Here is a 13,571-nt window from a genome sequence, read left to right on the forward strand (position 1 = left end):
TCGTCGTCGGAGGCGGGGCTAAAGGGAAATCCCAGCGTGCCCCGGGCGAGGCCAGTAAGCCCACGACGATGGAGGCCGGTGAGGCGTCCGCCGTGCTGCGGGTGAGGCGGAAGCGCGGCGCGGATCCCGCCGAGGCGCTCGTCCTCACATGTAAACGGCTGCGGAGCGGGGCCTCCGAGGAGGGGGCGGGGGCCGCGGGACCGGGTCCCGTGGAGGAGAACGTCTTCAAGCTGGCGGCGACCGTGTGCTCCCAGGTAGCGGCTCCGGGCTGGGGAACGGCGAGCCGGGCAGGACAGGTCATTTCGGCCATCCCCCAGCCTCCGGCCGCCGAAGCTGGGGAGCAGGCAGCCGCCAAAGGCAGGAGGCCTGGGCTCAGTTCTGCCCCCGCCGCCTCTGGGGTCTGAGCCTCAGTTGCTTCATCTGAAAAATGGGGGTCATCGTGCTTACAGAGCCTAGCCAACTGGTTCTGGGAAAGCATTCCAGAAATGGAAGCAGGGGATTTTTCGGTCCAGTCTCCTCATTTTACGCATGAGGAAACTGAGGACTAGAGAAGAATAGGGATAATCAATATATAAGTAGGAACGATTCCGAGCCCATTTTACATTTGGGCGGTTGCAGGGGCTACTTAATTACACAGAATGGAAATAATTTTGCATGAACAAAATTGGCACAGCCAGGGTAAGAAGAGAAACTGTGGCTGGGACAGAAAATCTTGGCATTGAATATCTCAAATAAAGGCCTTATGACCCGAGTCATGGGAAATATACCTAAAAAGACCAGTTATTCCTCCATAGATAAGTGGTCTTTAAAGGGTCTGAATAGTTCTCCAAAAGGCCCACTGCAGACTATTAACAGCTGTCTGAAAGGTTGCACAAATCACTGATAATAAGAGAAAAGCAAATTAAAATAACACACAAAAGATGACAAAAGTCAGAAGTAGTCAATGTTGGAATGCCTGTGGGAAGAAGGGAACTGATTGGGTGGACCTGTAAATTGGTCCAGCCACTGTTGTGAGCAATTAGGAATTGCATTTTTAAAATGACCAAAGAGTTCACACCTTTTGACCAGATAAACATCCCAATGCTTGGCATATACTCTAAGGAGGTTAACAGAAGTCAAGTCGTATATAAATTTGGAACTATGCCCAAAGGGCTATAAAAATGTTCATACCCTTTGACCCAGCAACAGCACTTCTAGGGGTATATCCCAGAGAGATCATACAAATGGGAAAAGTATAAAAATATGTGTTATAGCTCTTTATGTGATGGCAAAGAATTGGAAATTGTGAGGATGCCCATCAATTGAGGAATGGCCAAACAAGTTACGGTATATGAATGTAATGGAATACTCTTGTATTACAATATGAAATGGTGAGCAGGCAGATCTCAGAAAAACCTGGAAAGACCTGCATGAACTGATGCTGAGTGAAGTGAGCAGAACCGGGAGAACATTGTACACAGTAACAGCAACACTGTGCATTGATCAACTATGACTGACTTAGCTCTTCTCAGTAATACAATGATCCAAGACAATTCCAAAAGACTCAGAATGGAAAATACTATCCACATCCAGAGAAAGAACTATGGAGTCTGTGTACAAGTCAGAGCGTACTATTTTCTCTTTTTTTGTTGTTTTTTGTTTTTCCCTTTTGTTCCGATTCTTCTTTCACAACATGACTAATGTGGAAATGTGTTTAATATGATCATACATGTATAACCTATATCAGTTTACATGGCCTCTTGAAGAGGGGATAGTGGAGGGAAGGGTGAAAATGTAGAACTCAAAATCTTATAAGAGCAAATGTTGAAAACTAAAAATAAATTTTTAAAAATAGTAATTTATGTGTAACAGCATCATGAACATAAAAAGAAAAGTCATACATAACAGAATACTTGTCAGGCACTGCCTGGAAAACTGGAAACATAGTTGGTACCCATCAAGAAAATGGATAAATCATAGTTTACGAACATAATCGAATGTTATTGTACTGTAAGAAAAGACAAATACAAGGGATTCAGGAAAACTAGATGCAGAGTGAAGTAAGCAGAAATAGGAAAGCTGTAAACTGAACTGAACACAGCGTGATTATAATAGCTAATCTTGACGTCCAGGAAGGAAAGAAATAGATCTCTTCCCTTTCAGTGGAATAGTGAGGGACCATGAGGGTGGAATGTATACAGTACTGTCAGACTCACATGATAGGTCAGCAGTGCTTAGCTGTTTACTGTTTTTTGTTAAAAAGGAAGGCTAGGCTCACTGAGGAAGGGCATGACCTGAAACAACTATGACAATCATAAAAAACAGCAACAATGCTTTAAAGAAAGAAGCTACATGACTTTGGAGTCTGAAAACCTGAGTTCAAGTGTGACTGTCCCTTAAGCTTATTAAGCCTCAGTTTTTTCACCTACCTCTCTTCAGTGTTCACAAGCCTCCACTGTGTCATCTGTACAATGAGAAGGTTGAACTGGAGGATGTCAAGGGTGCTTCCAGCCCCATCATTCTTTATATCCTGGTTGCTTCTGTCTCATTTTCTTTCCTCTCTTCCCTCCTAGGATGAACCTGTTCAGAAGTATGTCAGAGAAGCCATCACCAAAGAGAAAGCCACCAGAGCCCTGACTCCTTCGCTGGAAAGTCATCAGAGAATCCGTCAGGATCTCCTCGCTGCAAAGCTGGTGACTCGGCAGGATGACCGCTACCGCCTGGTCTCCAAATACCGGGCCCCCTGTGCGGAGGGAGAAGCAGCCCTGCCAGCTGGGAAAGCTGCCAGCAGGGCTGAGAGGAACGAGCTAGGCTCTGATGGCACCAAACAGATGTCACACAGAGGAGGCAGTTCGTCCTCTGCAGAAGAATTCCAGCTGTTTGACATCGTTCACGAGGACGCTGCTGAGAAAGAGGCTGTCTCAGTTCCGGCCACCTGTTCTGAGGTAAAGTGCTCCAAGACGGCACTGTTTTGTTGTTTAGTCGCGTCTAACTCTGTGAGCCCACTTTGGGATTTTCTTGGCAGAGATACTGGAGTGCTTTGCCTTTGATTTCTCTGGCCCATTTTACAGATGAGGATACTGAGGCAAACAGAGTGAAGTAGCTTGCCCAAGGTCACCCAGCTAGTAAGTGTCTGAGGCCGGATTTGAACTTAGGTCTTCCCGACTCCAGGCCCTGTGCAGTGCTCTGTGCACTATGATGCCACCTCCTAGTTCTCATTTGGTAAGGAGTGTTTTAAAGCTTACAGGGGACTTTCCTCCCCCCAGCCTGGTGGAGTGGGCAGTGCAAGTACAGTGATCCCCTCTTCATAGATGAGGTGACAGAGATTTGGAGACAACAAATAAATTGCCATAGTCACACGGGCCACATGAGAGCTGGGATAATGGAGGGGATAGGACAGAGAACTTCCAGTGTGTGTCAGAACTCATGTTGACTCAAGAACTGATGCTGCATTAAGGACTGGGGCAGAAGCCCAAAGCACGGAGAAATTACTCCGATTCTAAACCTCAGTTTCACGCTCTGTACACAACGGTGGGTACTCTTCCAGCTGTTGGACCTTGGACAGTTACAGTAATACACTTATGTTAACATTTTACGTTTTGCGAAGTACTTTCCTCATAACGACCTTGAGAATTAGATACTATGAGTACTGAAATGGCATTTTACACCTGAGGAAACAGAGGCCTCAAGGTTCTAGCTCCACAATTCTTATTCTGTGAATAAATTAAACTTTGTTCTTATTCATGTTGGTCTTATTTTCTACCCTTCTTCCTCATCCTGTATTCTTGCTGTTTGATTATGCTTCAAGAGATGTTGTTGCTGATGTTGAGTCTCGTCTGACCCTTTGTGACCCCATTTTGGGTTTTCTTGGCAAAGATACTGGAGTAGTTTGCCATTTCCTTCTTCACTGGATTAAGGAAAAACAAAGGTTAAGTGATTTGCTCAGGGTCACACAGCTAGTGAGTATTTGAGGCAGGATTTGAACTCAGGTCTTCCTGACTCCAGGCCCAGCATTCTATCCACTGAGCCACCTAGCTGCCTTCAAGGCAAACACATTAAGCGACTTGCCTAAGGGTCATACCACTACTGAGTGTTTGAGGCAGGATTTAAATTCCATGACATGTTAGATGACATCTGGGCCTGATACTCCTGCTGCTTAGGGGCTGCCACAGGGTCAGGCCCATTTCAGGGACCAGAGTGGCTTTTCATTGTCACCCTTGCCCTCCTGCCCCAAGGGCACAGAAGCAACAGAGGACCTCAGGCCAGGGTTGAAGGTTTTTTTTTTTCATTCCCCAATCCAAAGAGGGAAACAGTACTCTTGGGTGTTGGCAAGTTGGGTCTTCATGATATGGCCCTCCTCAGTTGTGGCTACCTGCAGTTTTGTTTTTTGTTGTTTTTTTTTTTTGTCGTTCCCCCCCCCCCCCAGTATGAGCAAAGTTTCAAAGAGAAGGCTACTTTTGTAGTTGTCATTCCTCCTGTGCATTTTGACCTTGTGTCTTGGGCTGTGGCCACTTCAGGAGTGTGCTGTGATAAACCCAGTACATAATGGCGGTAGTCATCGTTGTGAGCCTTAACATACAGAATCTGGGCAGTGACAAGGCCCAAATTCAACAAAGGACTTTTCTAACTCGGTTTGAAAATTCAGGGTACTCCCTTCGTTGTGAAATGAGTAGTCATCACTAGCCAAGCTTGGCTCCAAAGAAGAGATAGGAGAAGACACCTCAGAATTAGGGACAGAAGCGATGGAAGCATGAGTGTGGCATGCTGCATATTATGTTAGCACTTTCTAATAAGTTGTTAGTTTTACTTTCTTTTTTAAAAATAGCTTGTTATTTTTCAAGTATCAAATATTTTTTATTGCTCTGTTCCCTTCCCACCCCCATTAAACAAAATTTTCTTTATTGAAAACAACCCAAAAAAATCCCTCAATACGTAGCCACATAACTGAAAAATTAATTCCTACATTGGTTGTATCTAAAAATGTGTCTTTTTATTTTAAGCTCATCATCTTTGCAGGAAGTGAGTGGCATGTTTCATTTCCATTCTTTTGTACCTCATGGTTTATCATTTCATTAATCAGAATTCTAAAGTCTTTCTCTGTCATGTTATCAGTATATAAAATTGTTCTAATTCTGCTCACTTTGCTCTGCATCAATTCATAAAGGCTTTCTTTCCTTTAAAAAAAAAATTCATTGTTATAAGGGATCATCTCTTAGAGGGGCTGGAGAAAGGGATACAACGAGATGTAGGTAATGACAAGAGGTAGCAATAAAACTTTGTTCTATAAAATAGAAACATGTAGTTTGCTGTGGAAATTAGAACCATGGGAAAGATAATGGAACAAAAAATCATAATTCCCTTTATATTTCCAGGATGAAATGGTAAATTCTATATGGTTGTCCACTTTGGTCTGTTGAGCTTCTTGGCAAATTACCTATGTTACCTATAGTCATTCCTTTGTGTTTTCCTAACAGAAATCTGACCCAGATGTGATACTTTGTAATTCAGTAAAGATGATCCGTGAACGGCTAGCCATCTCCAAGGACGGAAAAGGAACGGAGCACCGAGAGGAGGACAATTATGTCTATGACATTTACTACATGGAGACATCTACCCCAGGATGGATTGAAAGCATCCTCTCTGTGCAGCCCTACAGTCAGGATTGGGAGCTGGTAAGGCAGGCCTCGGTAGGCCCTGAGAGCAGGGGTCACACTCAGAATCACAGAAGGGGAGTCAAAGGGCATCTCAGCATCCACCTGGACCGGCCTATCTGCTGTAGGCTGCAGACCTGCACAGATGAAGTGCCTCTTGGGACAGCTCACATGGCTGGGCCACTCACCCTCAATTTACCAAAAAAAATCTAGTTCTTCCTCCTATGACCACCCTCCTCCAAAATGCTTAAAGGCATCATGTTCTCCCTGAATCTTTCTTTTTTTCCTCGGGTTTAATGTGCCTAGTTCCTTCACCCAATCTTCATAGAGAAGGAACCTGTGGAGGTGGGTTATTTTCCAGTCAGTACCTATTGAGGCTGCTAGGTGGTGCAGTGAATGGAGCCCTTGGCCTTAAGTCAAGAAGAGTTTCAGTGAAGCCTCAGACACTTGGAGCCATGTGACTCCAGGCAAGTCAAAGTGTTACCTCCTTCTGCCTCAGTTCCATCATCCACAAAATGGGGACAGTAATGGCACCCAGCTCCTAGGTTTGTTGTAAGGATCAAAGGAGATCATATTTGCAAAGTGCTTTGCAAACCTTAAAGCACTATCTAATTACTAGCTATTAGTATACTCAGTCCCTCCAGTAATGATTTGCACTTTAAATGTTTGTTTTTACTTATCTTTCCCTAGGTTTGTAACAAAACCTTTATTTTGGATCATCTGAAAAGACTTGTGGAGAAGCATTTTTGCAGTTCAAAACTGTAGTCTTTTTTGTCTTTCTTGCACTTGTCTTTCAGTATTCTGAGAAAAGAGCCATAGGCTTCAGGAGATTGCCAGATGGGTCCATGACATGAAAAAGGCTAAAGAACCCCTGGTCTGGTCCAACATTCTCATCTCACAGATAGGGGAACAGACTCTGGGGGAAATGGCTTGTCTGAGGTCACAGAGCTAATAAGTAGGAAGGAGCAGGATTAAAATCCAAGTCCTCTGACCTCTCCCTTCCCCCCCCAGTGCAGCAGTGCTGGTTTTTGCTGTGCTTCTCTGTTTGGGTCATGTAACCTGCTTTTCCAAAACAGATGGTAGTTTGTGATTTGTTAGGACTCTGACTGTGATTCCTCTTTGTATTGAGATAAACAGGTAGCTGATGATCATCAAGCCGAGGAGATTGATGATGATGATGATGATGATGAGAACAGTGAGAATCACTGGCGTAACGAGTACCCCGATGAGGAAGAAGGAAGCAGTGACAGAGAGAGCACCCGAGGTAATCATAGTAGGAGTTCACATTGAACGTAACACTTTGATTCATTCCATCAGCTAGCATGTATTAATTGCCTGCTCTGTGCCAGGCACTGTGCTAAGCACTGGGGATAGAGATAGCAGGGCTAGATAGTAGTGGTTAAAATACCACTGACTGTGTGACCTCAGACAAGTCAATCAATCAATATTTATTAATTACCTACTATGTGCCACTGTGCCAAGTGCTGGGGATACAGCATTGGGGGAGGGGGGAAGGGTGTGCAGAGTCAGAGAAATCCCAAGGTAATTCAACCAAGGTGAGAAATGAAGAGATGTCTGAGCTGAGTTCTCTCTTAAATGGAGGCTCTGAGGGACATTTAGGTGGCACGGTGGATCGGCCCTAGAGTCAACAGGATCCAAGTTCAAATCCGGCCTCAGACACTTGACACTTACTAGCTGTGGGACTTTGGACAAGTCACCTAACCCCATTGCTGAGCAAAAAGGTTAAAAAAAAATTGGAGGCTCCAAATTCATGGCCCCAATCAGAGAGGGAGAAGGTGCTAATGAGGTGGAATACAGGGGCTGATGGGATTCTACAACATGATGAAGTTTTTGAATTAAATTATAAGGCCTTGAACTTTGTAGAGCAAAGTCCTGGTTTCTATTTCTACAGTGAGAAGGAAGAAATGTGTATAGCATAGCATTCTCACAGCCTGGTCATCTACGGATACCTTCAAAAAAAAAGATGTCACAAGTGCCTGGTTCATCTGTTCTCATTCTTTTTCTAGGGTCTGATGAAGAATATGGCAGCTTTAGTGACGAGGAAAGCATCATCAGACCAAGGAAATGGAACAAATATCCCTATGATGTGCTAAAGGAGTTTGAGTACGACAGCTCCCAGGACTTCGATTCAGACTGAGGACTGCTCAAGCGTTCACCAGTTGTTTGGGACGAGCCCTTTGGTGTCTCTGACTATAGACATCAGCCTCTTTGCTGCTGACTCTGCCCCAGAGTGTTATAACCTACCTGGAAGGGGAAAGGGGGGGAAAAAAGTCTCTGGGGATGTTCAGCTCTGGGGTCAAATTCTGGCCTCCAGACAATTTTGTGCTACTGGGAAAGGAAAAACCTAAGATAAATCGGAGTTCCTTTGCCTCTAACTGCAGTATTGCCCATTGGTATGGGAAGAAAATCCTCTTTCACCCGATACTGCCGGAAAATATTTTCCTTTCCCTACACTTTACTTTAGCACTTTGTTTAATCTGAAAGATTTTCCCCTTCCATGTGAAGAATTGACTTTGCATGTTCAAATCTACAGCATTCCTATGGCAAAAAAAAGGTAATTTTTGAAGCCAATGAATAAAGAAAGAGATGTCGCTAATGTGTTTCATGTGAAAAGGTTGGTCTTCCCTAACCTCTGCCCTGCCACAGAAGGCGGGTCCTGCTTCATGCTGCTGAGTGAGGCATTTCTTCGGAAGCCTCTAGAGTTAGAGGCGAAAACACTATGAAAGGCTGCACTGACAAATACGCTTCATCAACACAGGAAGACAATGCATATGTGTTCACTAAGGTGGTTTCTGGTTGCAAAAACCTGCAAGTGTTAAAAAAGTGAAAAGACTCCATGTTGGTATTTTCCCCCATTTTCCATCTGTGGCCTTACTTTGATCCTGCTTATAGAGTTGGGAGTCCTTTGACAAATGCCAAAGGAGCTGTGTGTGTATGTATGTGTATGTGAATTTGATGCACTGATTGTATTAAAAAATTGTTCTGGAACGTGGAAGAAAATGCTTTCTTAAATGTTTGTTAGACTCTTCATTGTGGGTCATGCCACAACCTCTCCTTCCCTAGCACTGGCAAAATTAACTTTATTTACTTTGGAGTGAAACAGCAATGATCAAGTCTGTGGTCCTGGTTTTGCTTTCCCTTGAGAAAGGTTGCTGGGGAGCTCTCACCAAAGGGAAAATCACAACAGAAACAGTGGTTTTATAACCAGAAGTTGTGTAATTACAAGTGAACTTATCAAATCCCCACTTTAAAACCACAGCTGCCTTTATTCCAGTTTGAGTCAAAGCACCATCGAATGTAAGAATTGGAAGGAGCTACATAGACTTCTCTGGTCCAAATTCATTCTGCAAAGAAAACAATCCCAGCAAGCAGACATGACTGCCAGATTGCACAGGCTAATGGCAGAGCCTGGATTCAAATCCAGGTCTGACTTCAATCCATCGCTCCCCAGATAAAAGGTACAAATTGCCTGGCTAAGAAATGCTCATCAGGATAGAAACTTCATACATCTAGACAATTGGGCCATAACTGAGGAACCTGACTTGGACAGAAGCTTTCTTCCTGATGTCTTTTTTCTTGGTCTCAGAGGCAGCCCTTGCTCTGCCCAAATTTTTTTCATTAATTTGCTACAGGATGGTAATAATTCAGGAATTAATCTCAGTTAATAAATATGTCGGAACTGCCATTAGCTTTGTAAATTCTGTAGGGGAAGGGGCGAGAACATGTTTCAATTCTGAGGCTTTCATACCGTCAAGATGGAAGTATGCATCTTTATTAAAGAAGTGAAACCAGAGATTAAAATTCTTTTTCTTCTATTACTCCCAATACTGAGCAGTGGTGCTTTGTAAAAGTAAATGCCATTTCCTAATTCATACCCACTGTGCTTTCTGGATTATCTATGCCTGCACAAGAGACAAAGACTCGTAAAAGACACTACTGGTGATGACTGGTGATAGCTACATCGAAGGCCTCCGAAGATTTAATCATCCAGGTCTTCTGACTTCATATCCAGGGGCGCTTTCTGCTCGATCACACTGTCAGACAAAAGGCTCCTGTGATATGGGGGAAAAAGCACTGGAGTGGGAACGAAAAGGTTGGAATCTTAGCTTGGCTACTTAGCACGTCTATAGGTGCTGGCTTACCCAAGCCCTCACCTCTCTCAGCCTACAGGAAACAATGGATGACCTCTAATGTACCTTCCAATTTTAAATCCTATGACCTTGGTGAATTTAGTAGGTACTTGTTAACCTGAAGACTTGCAGAGGTAGCTGAGATTTGATCTCTTTGTTGGACAGTCCCACTAAGAGTGCCACTTGACCACATCACTTTATAAAGTGATATTACTGTTTAGGGATTGTACAGCTTCGGTTTTAGCACCTCCAATGAGACTGAAACCATATACTTCCCAGAGAAGCCCATTCAATTTCTGGACATCTCTGGTTGGTAGAAAGTAATCTGCATCTCTGCAACTTCATGAGGCACTGTCTGATTCCTCCTGGTGAAGAAAGGTGCTCTGGAATTCACAGGTAATCAGCTGCATATAACTAGAGAAACTATAGTTGTTTTAAACCTAAAGGTTCTAGGTCACAAAATAAAAGCCTTGATCCTGCCCAAAACATGTTATTTGGTTTCTTCCCTACTTTCTTCAGGCTAGGGACTAGACTCCAGGAAAACCTAAGGTTACAATTTCTAGGAATAGCTAAAATTAACAGTTGCTCAATTATAAAATATAAAGCTAAGTGGGTATAAACTATATCAAGAAAGCATACGATTGGATAAGGAGATAGATAGTATAGTAAGATATCAAGATTTAGAGAAACAATCCAAGTACTGCACCATTACCCTGAAGGCAGAGGCAGGACTCTAGCATATTGGATAGGTAGGTCTTCAATGAAGGATGTATGGTGTTATACATAGATTGTACAATATGAAAAGGCATGGATGGGTTTCTAGCTGCACTGGTGAAGGAAGAGACCACACAGTGGAGAGAACGTGAGTCCCTTAAAGTAATAATGAGTAATGGGAAAAGGCAATGCTGTATCAATGTGACTTACTACTATATTTTGATAGTTGCTGTTACTCCCCCTCTTTGGTCATCAGTTTAAGGGTAAATTAGAACAGCTGTGTCAAGAACAAAAGGCAATTAGACTGCGGTTTTGTTGGGGTTTTTTTGTTTGTTTATTTGTTTTGGTGAGGCAATTGGGTAAGTGACTTGCCCAGAGTCACACAGGTGTAAGTTTTATGTGTCTGAGCCTGGATTTGAACTCAGGTCATCCTGACTCCAGGGCCAGCGGTCTATCCATTAAGCCACCTAGCTGCCCCTGGACTGTGGTTTTGATAGGCTTTCTGGAAAGCCTAACCCTAATTCTGAGCTCTGCAATGAAGGAATTTTGGACTCTCAGGTTTCTAGTGCTTCCTTCTGTTTCCCTAGAGGAGTTAAGATTGTGTTTATAAAACCTACTGCTTTTCCTACAGTCTTGGACAAGTGGTAATCAGTGTATAGATATGTATACTATCCTCTAGTAAGGAAAACGTTTTCCTTTTGAACTCCTGGAGCTATAAAGCGCTATTACCTTCCCTAACTTTTCTTCTCCCAGATAAATAGAACATCAAACTTGAGAGTCAAAAGATTTGGCTTCTAATTAGCCTCACACACTCACTGTTGTGACTAAGAGCAAATCTCAAGCTTGTTTCCTCATTTGTAAAATGCAGATGATGCTCTAACCTCCCTCATGGGACTGTCGTGAGGAAAACATTTTGCAAGCCACCTTCCAGCTTCTTTTCTCTCCTTCATCCTACACCAATGCAATTAACATTTATTAGCCACTTACCACCTATGTGCAAGGCCCTGGGATTACAAAGATGAAAAATGTCCTTGCCATGATGGAACTTAATTCTACTGGAAAGGAGAACAGATGACATCTACACCAATACACAGAATACAATTTAGTCTTAGACAGGGACAAAGCAGAAATCCAGAATTTGAGGGAGAGATCACTTTCAACTAGGTTTCATGGCAGAGGTGGTAGCAGAGATGAGGAAGGAGTGCATTCCAGGCATGCTCGCAGGTGCCATAGACTGAGGAATGGCTAAACAAACCGGTTAATGAGCATAATGGAATATTACAGTATGAGCTAAGAAAGAAGACAAATAGGAAGAATTCAAGAGAAACATGGGAAGATGTCAATGAAATGTGAACAGAATCAGGAAGACTATTTGCATGACCACAATGATACACATGAACATTAAGATGAAGTCAAACACGGCACAACTGTAATTATCCATTTGGCCCCAAGAAAGGACAGGGCTGGATTTTGTGATTTCACGGGCACAGGTAATTAACTTCTGGCTAAGGAAATTCCCTCCACCAATGCAGTCACCTCAAGCACTAAGAGGCTGAGTGTCAGGCTGGACTTGAACCCAGGTCCACTTAACTCCAGGCCAGCTTTCCAGCCACTGCTAAGCACTGCTTCTTACCTCAGAGATGTGTCGAGTTGGCTACTGCCTCAGATAGGGTTGCTGCATCACAAGACCACAGAATGGCTACATCACAGACACAGAGCTGAGATGAACACCAGAGGCAGTAAAGCCCAAGCCAAGCAGGGGAATGATGCAATTTGTAAAGAATGGGTTAGAGAAGAGACTGGAGACAAGAATACCAATTAGGAGACTATTAGAATAGTCCAGGAAATAAGTGATAAGCGCTTAATTGAGGGTGGTAGCAGCAGAAAGAGGAGTGGGAGAATGATGCAAGAAGTATTGTAGAAGTAGAAAGAACAGGATTTAGCAACTGACTAGATGAAGGGAAGCAAGGAGCCAAGAATGACTCTGAGATATCAAAAATGGGTAGCAGGATGGCAGTGTCTATAGAGAAGTCAGGAAAAGCGATGGTTGCAGGGGTGGGGGGTGGGAGGCAGATTAGAATTATTGGCGGGGGAAGGGGTGTAACCTACCAGGGGAGATTTCTCAGATGCACTTACAGGGAGGACGTGGAGCTGATAGAAACATGCTATATAGATTTGGAAATGATCTTCAAGTATAACCATGATAACTTAAATTAGAATTTTAGGGGACACCCACCCTTAGGATATGGGAGAACAATTAAAGAGCAAATGGTTGTCAAGGATTGGTCAGATAAGACAGGAAAACTCGGAAAACCAAGAAAACAGAATATCCAGATGGGAGTGAGCAACATTACACGATGGAGAGAGGTGAAGGAGGACAAAGGCTGAGAGATAACCATCTTACTTGATTACTCTGGAGGCCAACAGTGACCCTGGAGCAAGCAATGTCTATATTATATTGGGGACCTCAGTCACTACATGGTGTTTCAGAGTGAAATGGGTGGTATGGAATCACAGGCACCAAGTAAAGGTACTCTTTCTTGAAGATTGGCAATTACTGAAAGGACAAAGGAAAACAGCAAGGTCAAAAGGACTCTTGCCAAACAAGCTAAAGGCAGAATCTAAAACCTGTTTTATAATTATAATCTGTTGTCAGACAACATATGCTAAGTACTTAATGCTAGAGTCAGCCCCCTTCTTAGAACTGTAGCTTAGTTTCCCTTCAATTGGTATAGAAACTAAAAGGATTAGACAAAGCACTCAGTGGGTTAGTCCCATGGACATGGCATGCTGTGCTTATGCATTCATTAGATTTTTTTCCTATCTTTTAAAGGGTTTACTTCACAACTTCATAAAACTTCCTACTGAAGTAGGGATTAAAACCACAAGTAAATAATTTCAGATACTAGCAGGTACCTCCTGGGAGCCTGTTCCCCCAGAGTTCAAAAGAAAGGTCAATTTACAGTCCCTTAGGATATTAACTTCCAGTCCTCTAGTAGCAGGTTACCTTTCCTACAGTAACAGTGCATCAGAAGTGAAAGGCCTGGGCCAGGGGTAATTAATAAGGATAGGTACC

General features: G+C 43.3%; 1 protein-coding gene across 1 annotated transcript; it reads left to right on the forward strand.

Annotated features, from left to right (window-relative positions):
* The first annotated feature begins 68 nt into the window (after positions 1-68).
* On the forward strand, positions 69-10,256 carry SLC7A6OS (solute carrier family 7 member 6 opposite strand). Its single transcript, XM_027846826.1, has 5 exons — positions 69-254; positions 2,553-2,924; positions 5,454-5,651; positions 6,768-6,894; positions 7,658-10,256. The coding sequence occupies exons 1-5, from the start codon at positions 69-71 to the stop codon at positions 7,786-7,788; spliced, it is 1,014 nt and encodes a 337-aa protein (XP_027702627.1). The 3' UTR covers positions 7,789-10,256.
* The last annotated feature ends 3,315 nt before the right edge of the window (positions 10,257-13,571 follow it).

This window comes from Vombatus ursinus, unplaced genomic scaffold, assembly GCF_900497805.2.
Source record: "Vombatus ursinus unplaced genomic scaffold, bare-nosed wombat genome assembly UNPS02005286.1, whole genome shotgun sequence".
In the NCBI taxonomy this organism is placed as follows: domain Eukaryota; kingdom Metazoa; phylum Chordata; class Mammalia; order Diprotodontia; family Vombatidae; genus Vombatus; species Vombatus ursinus.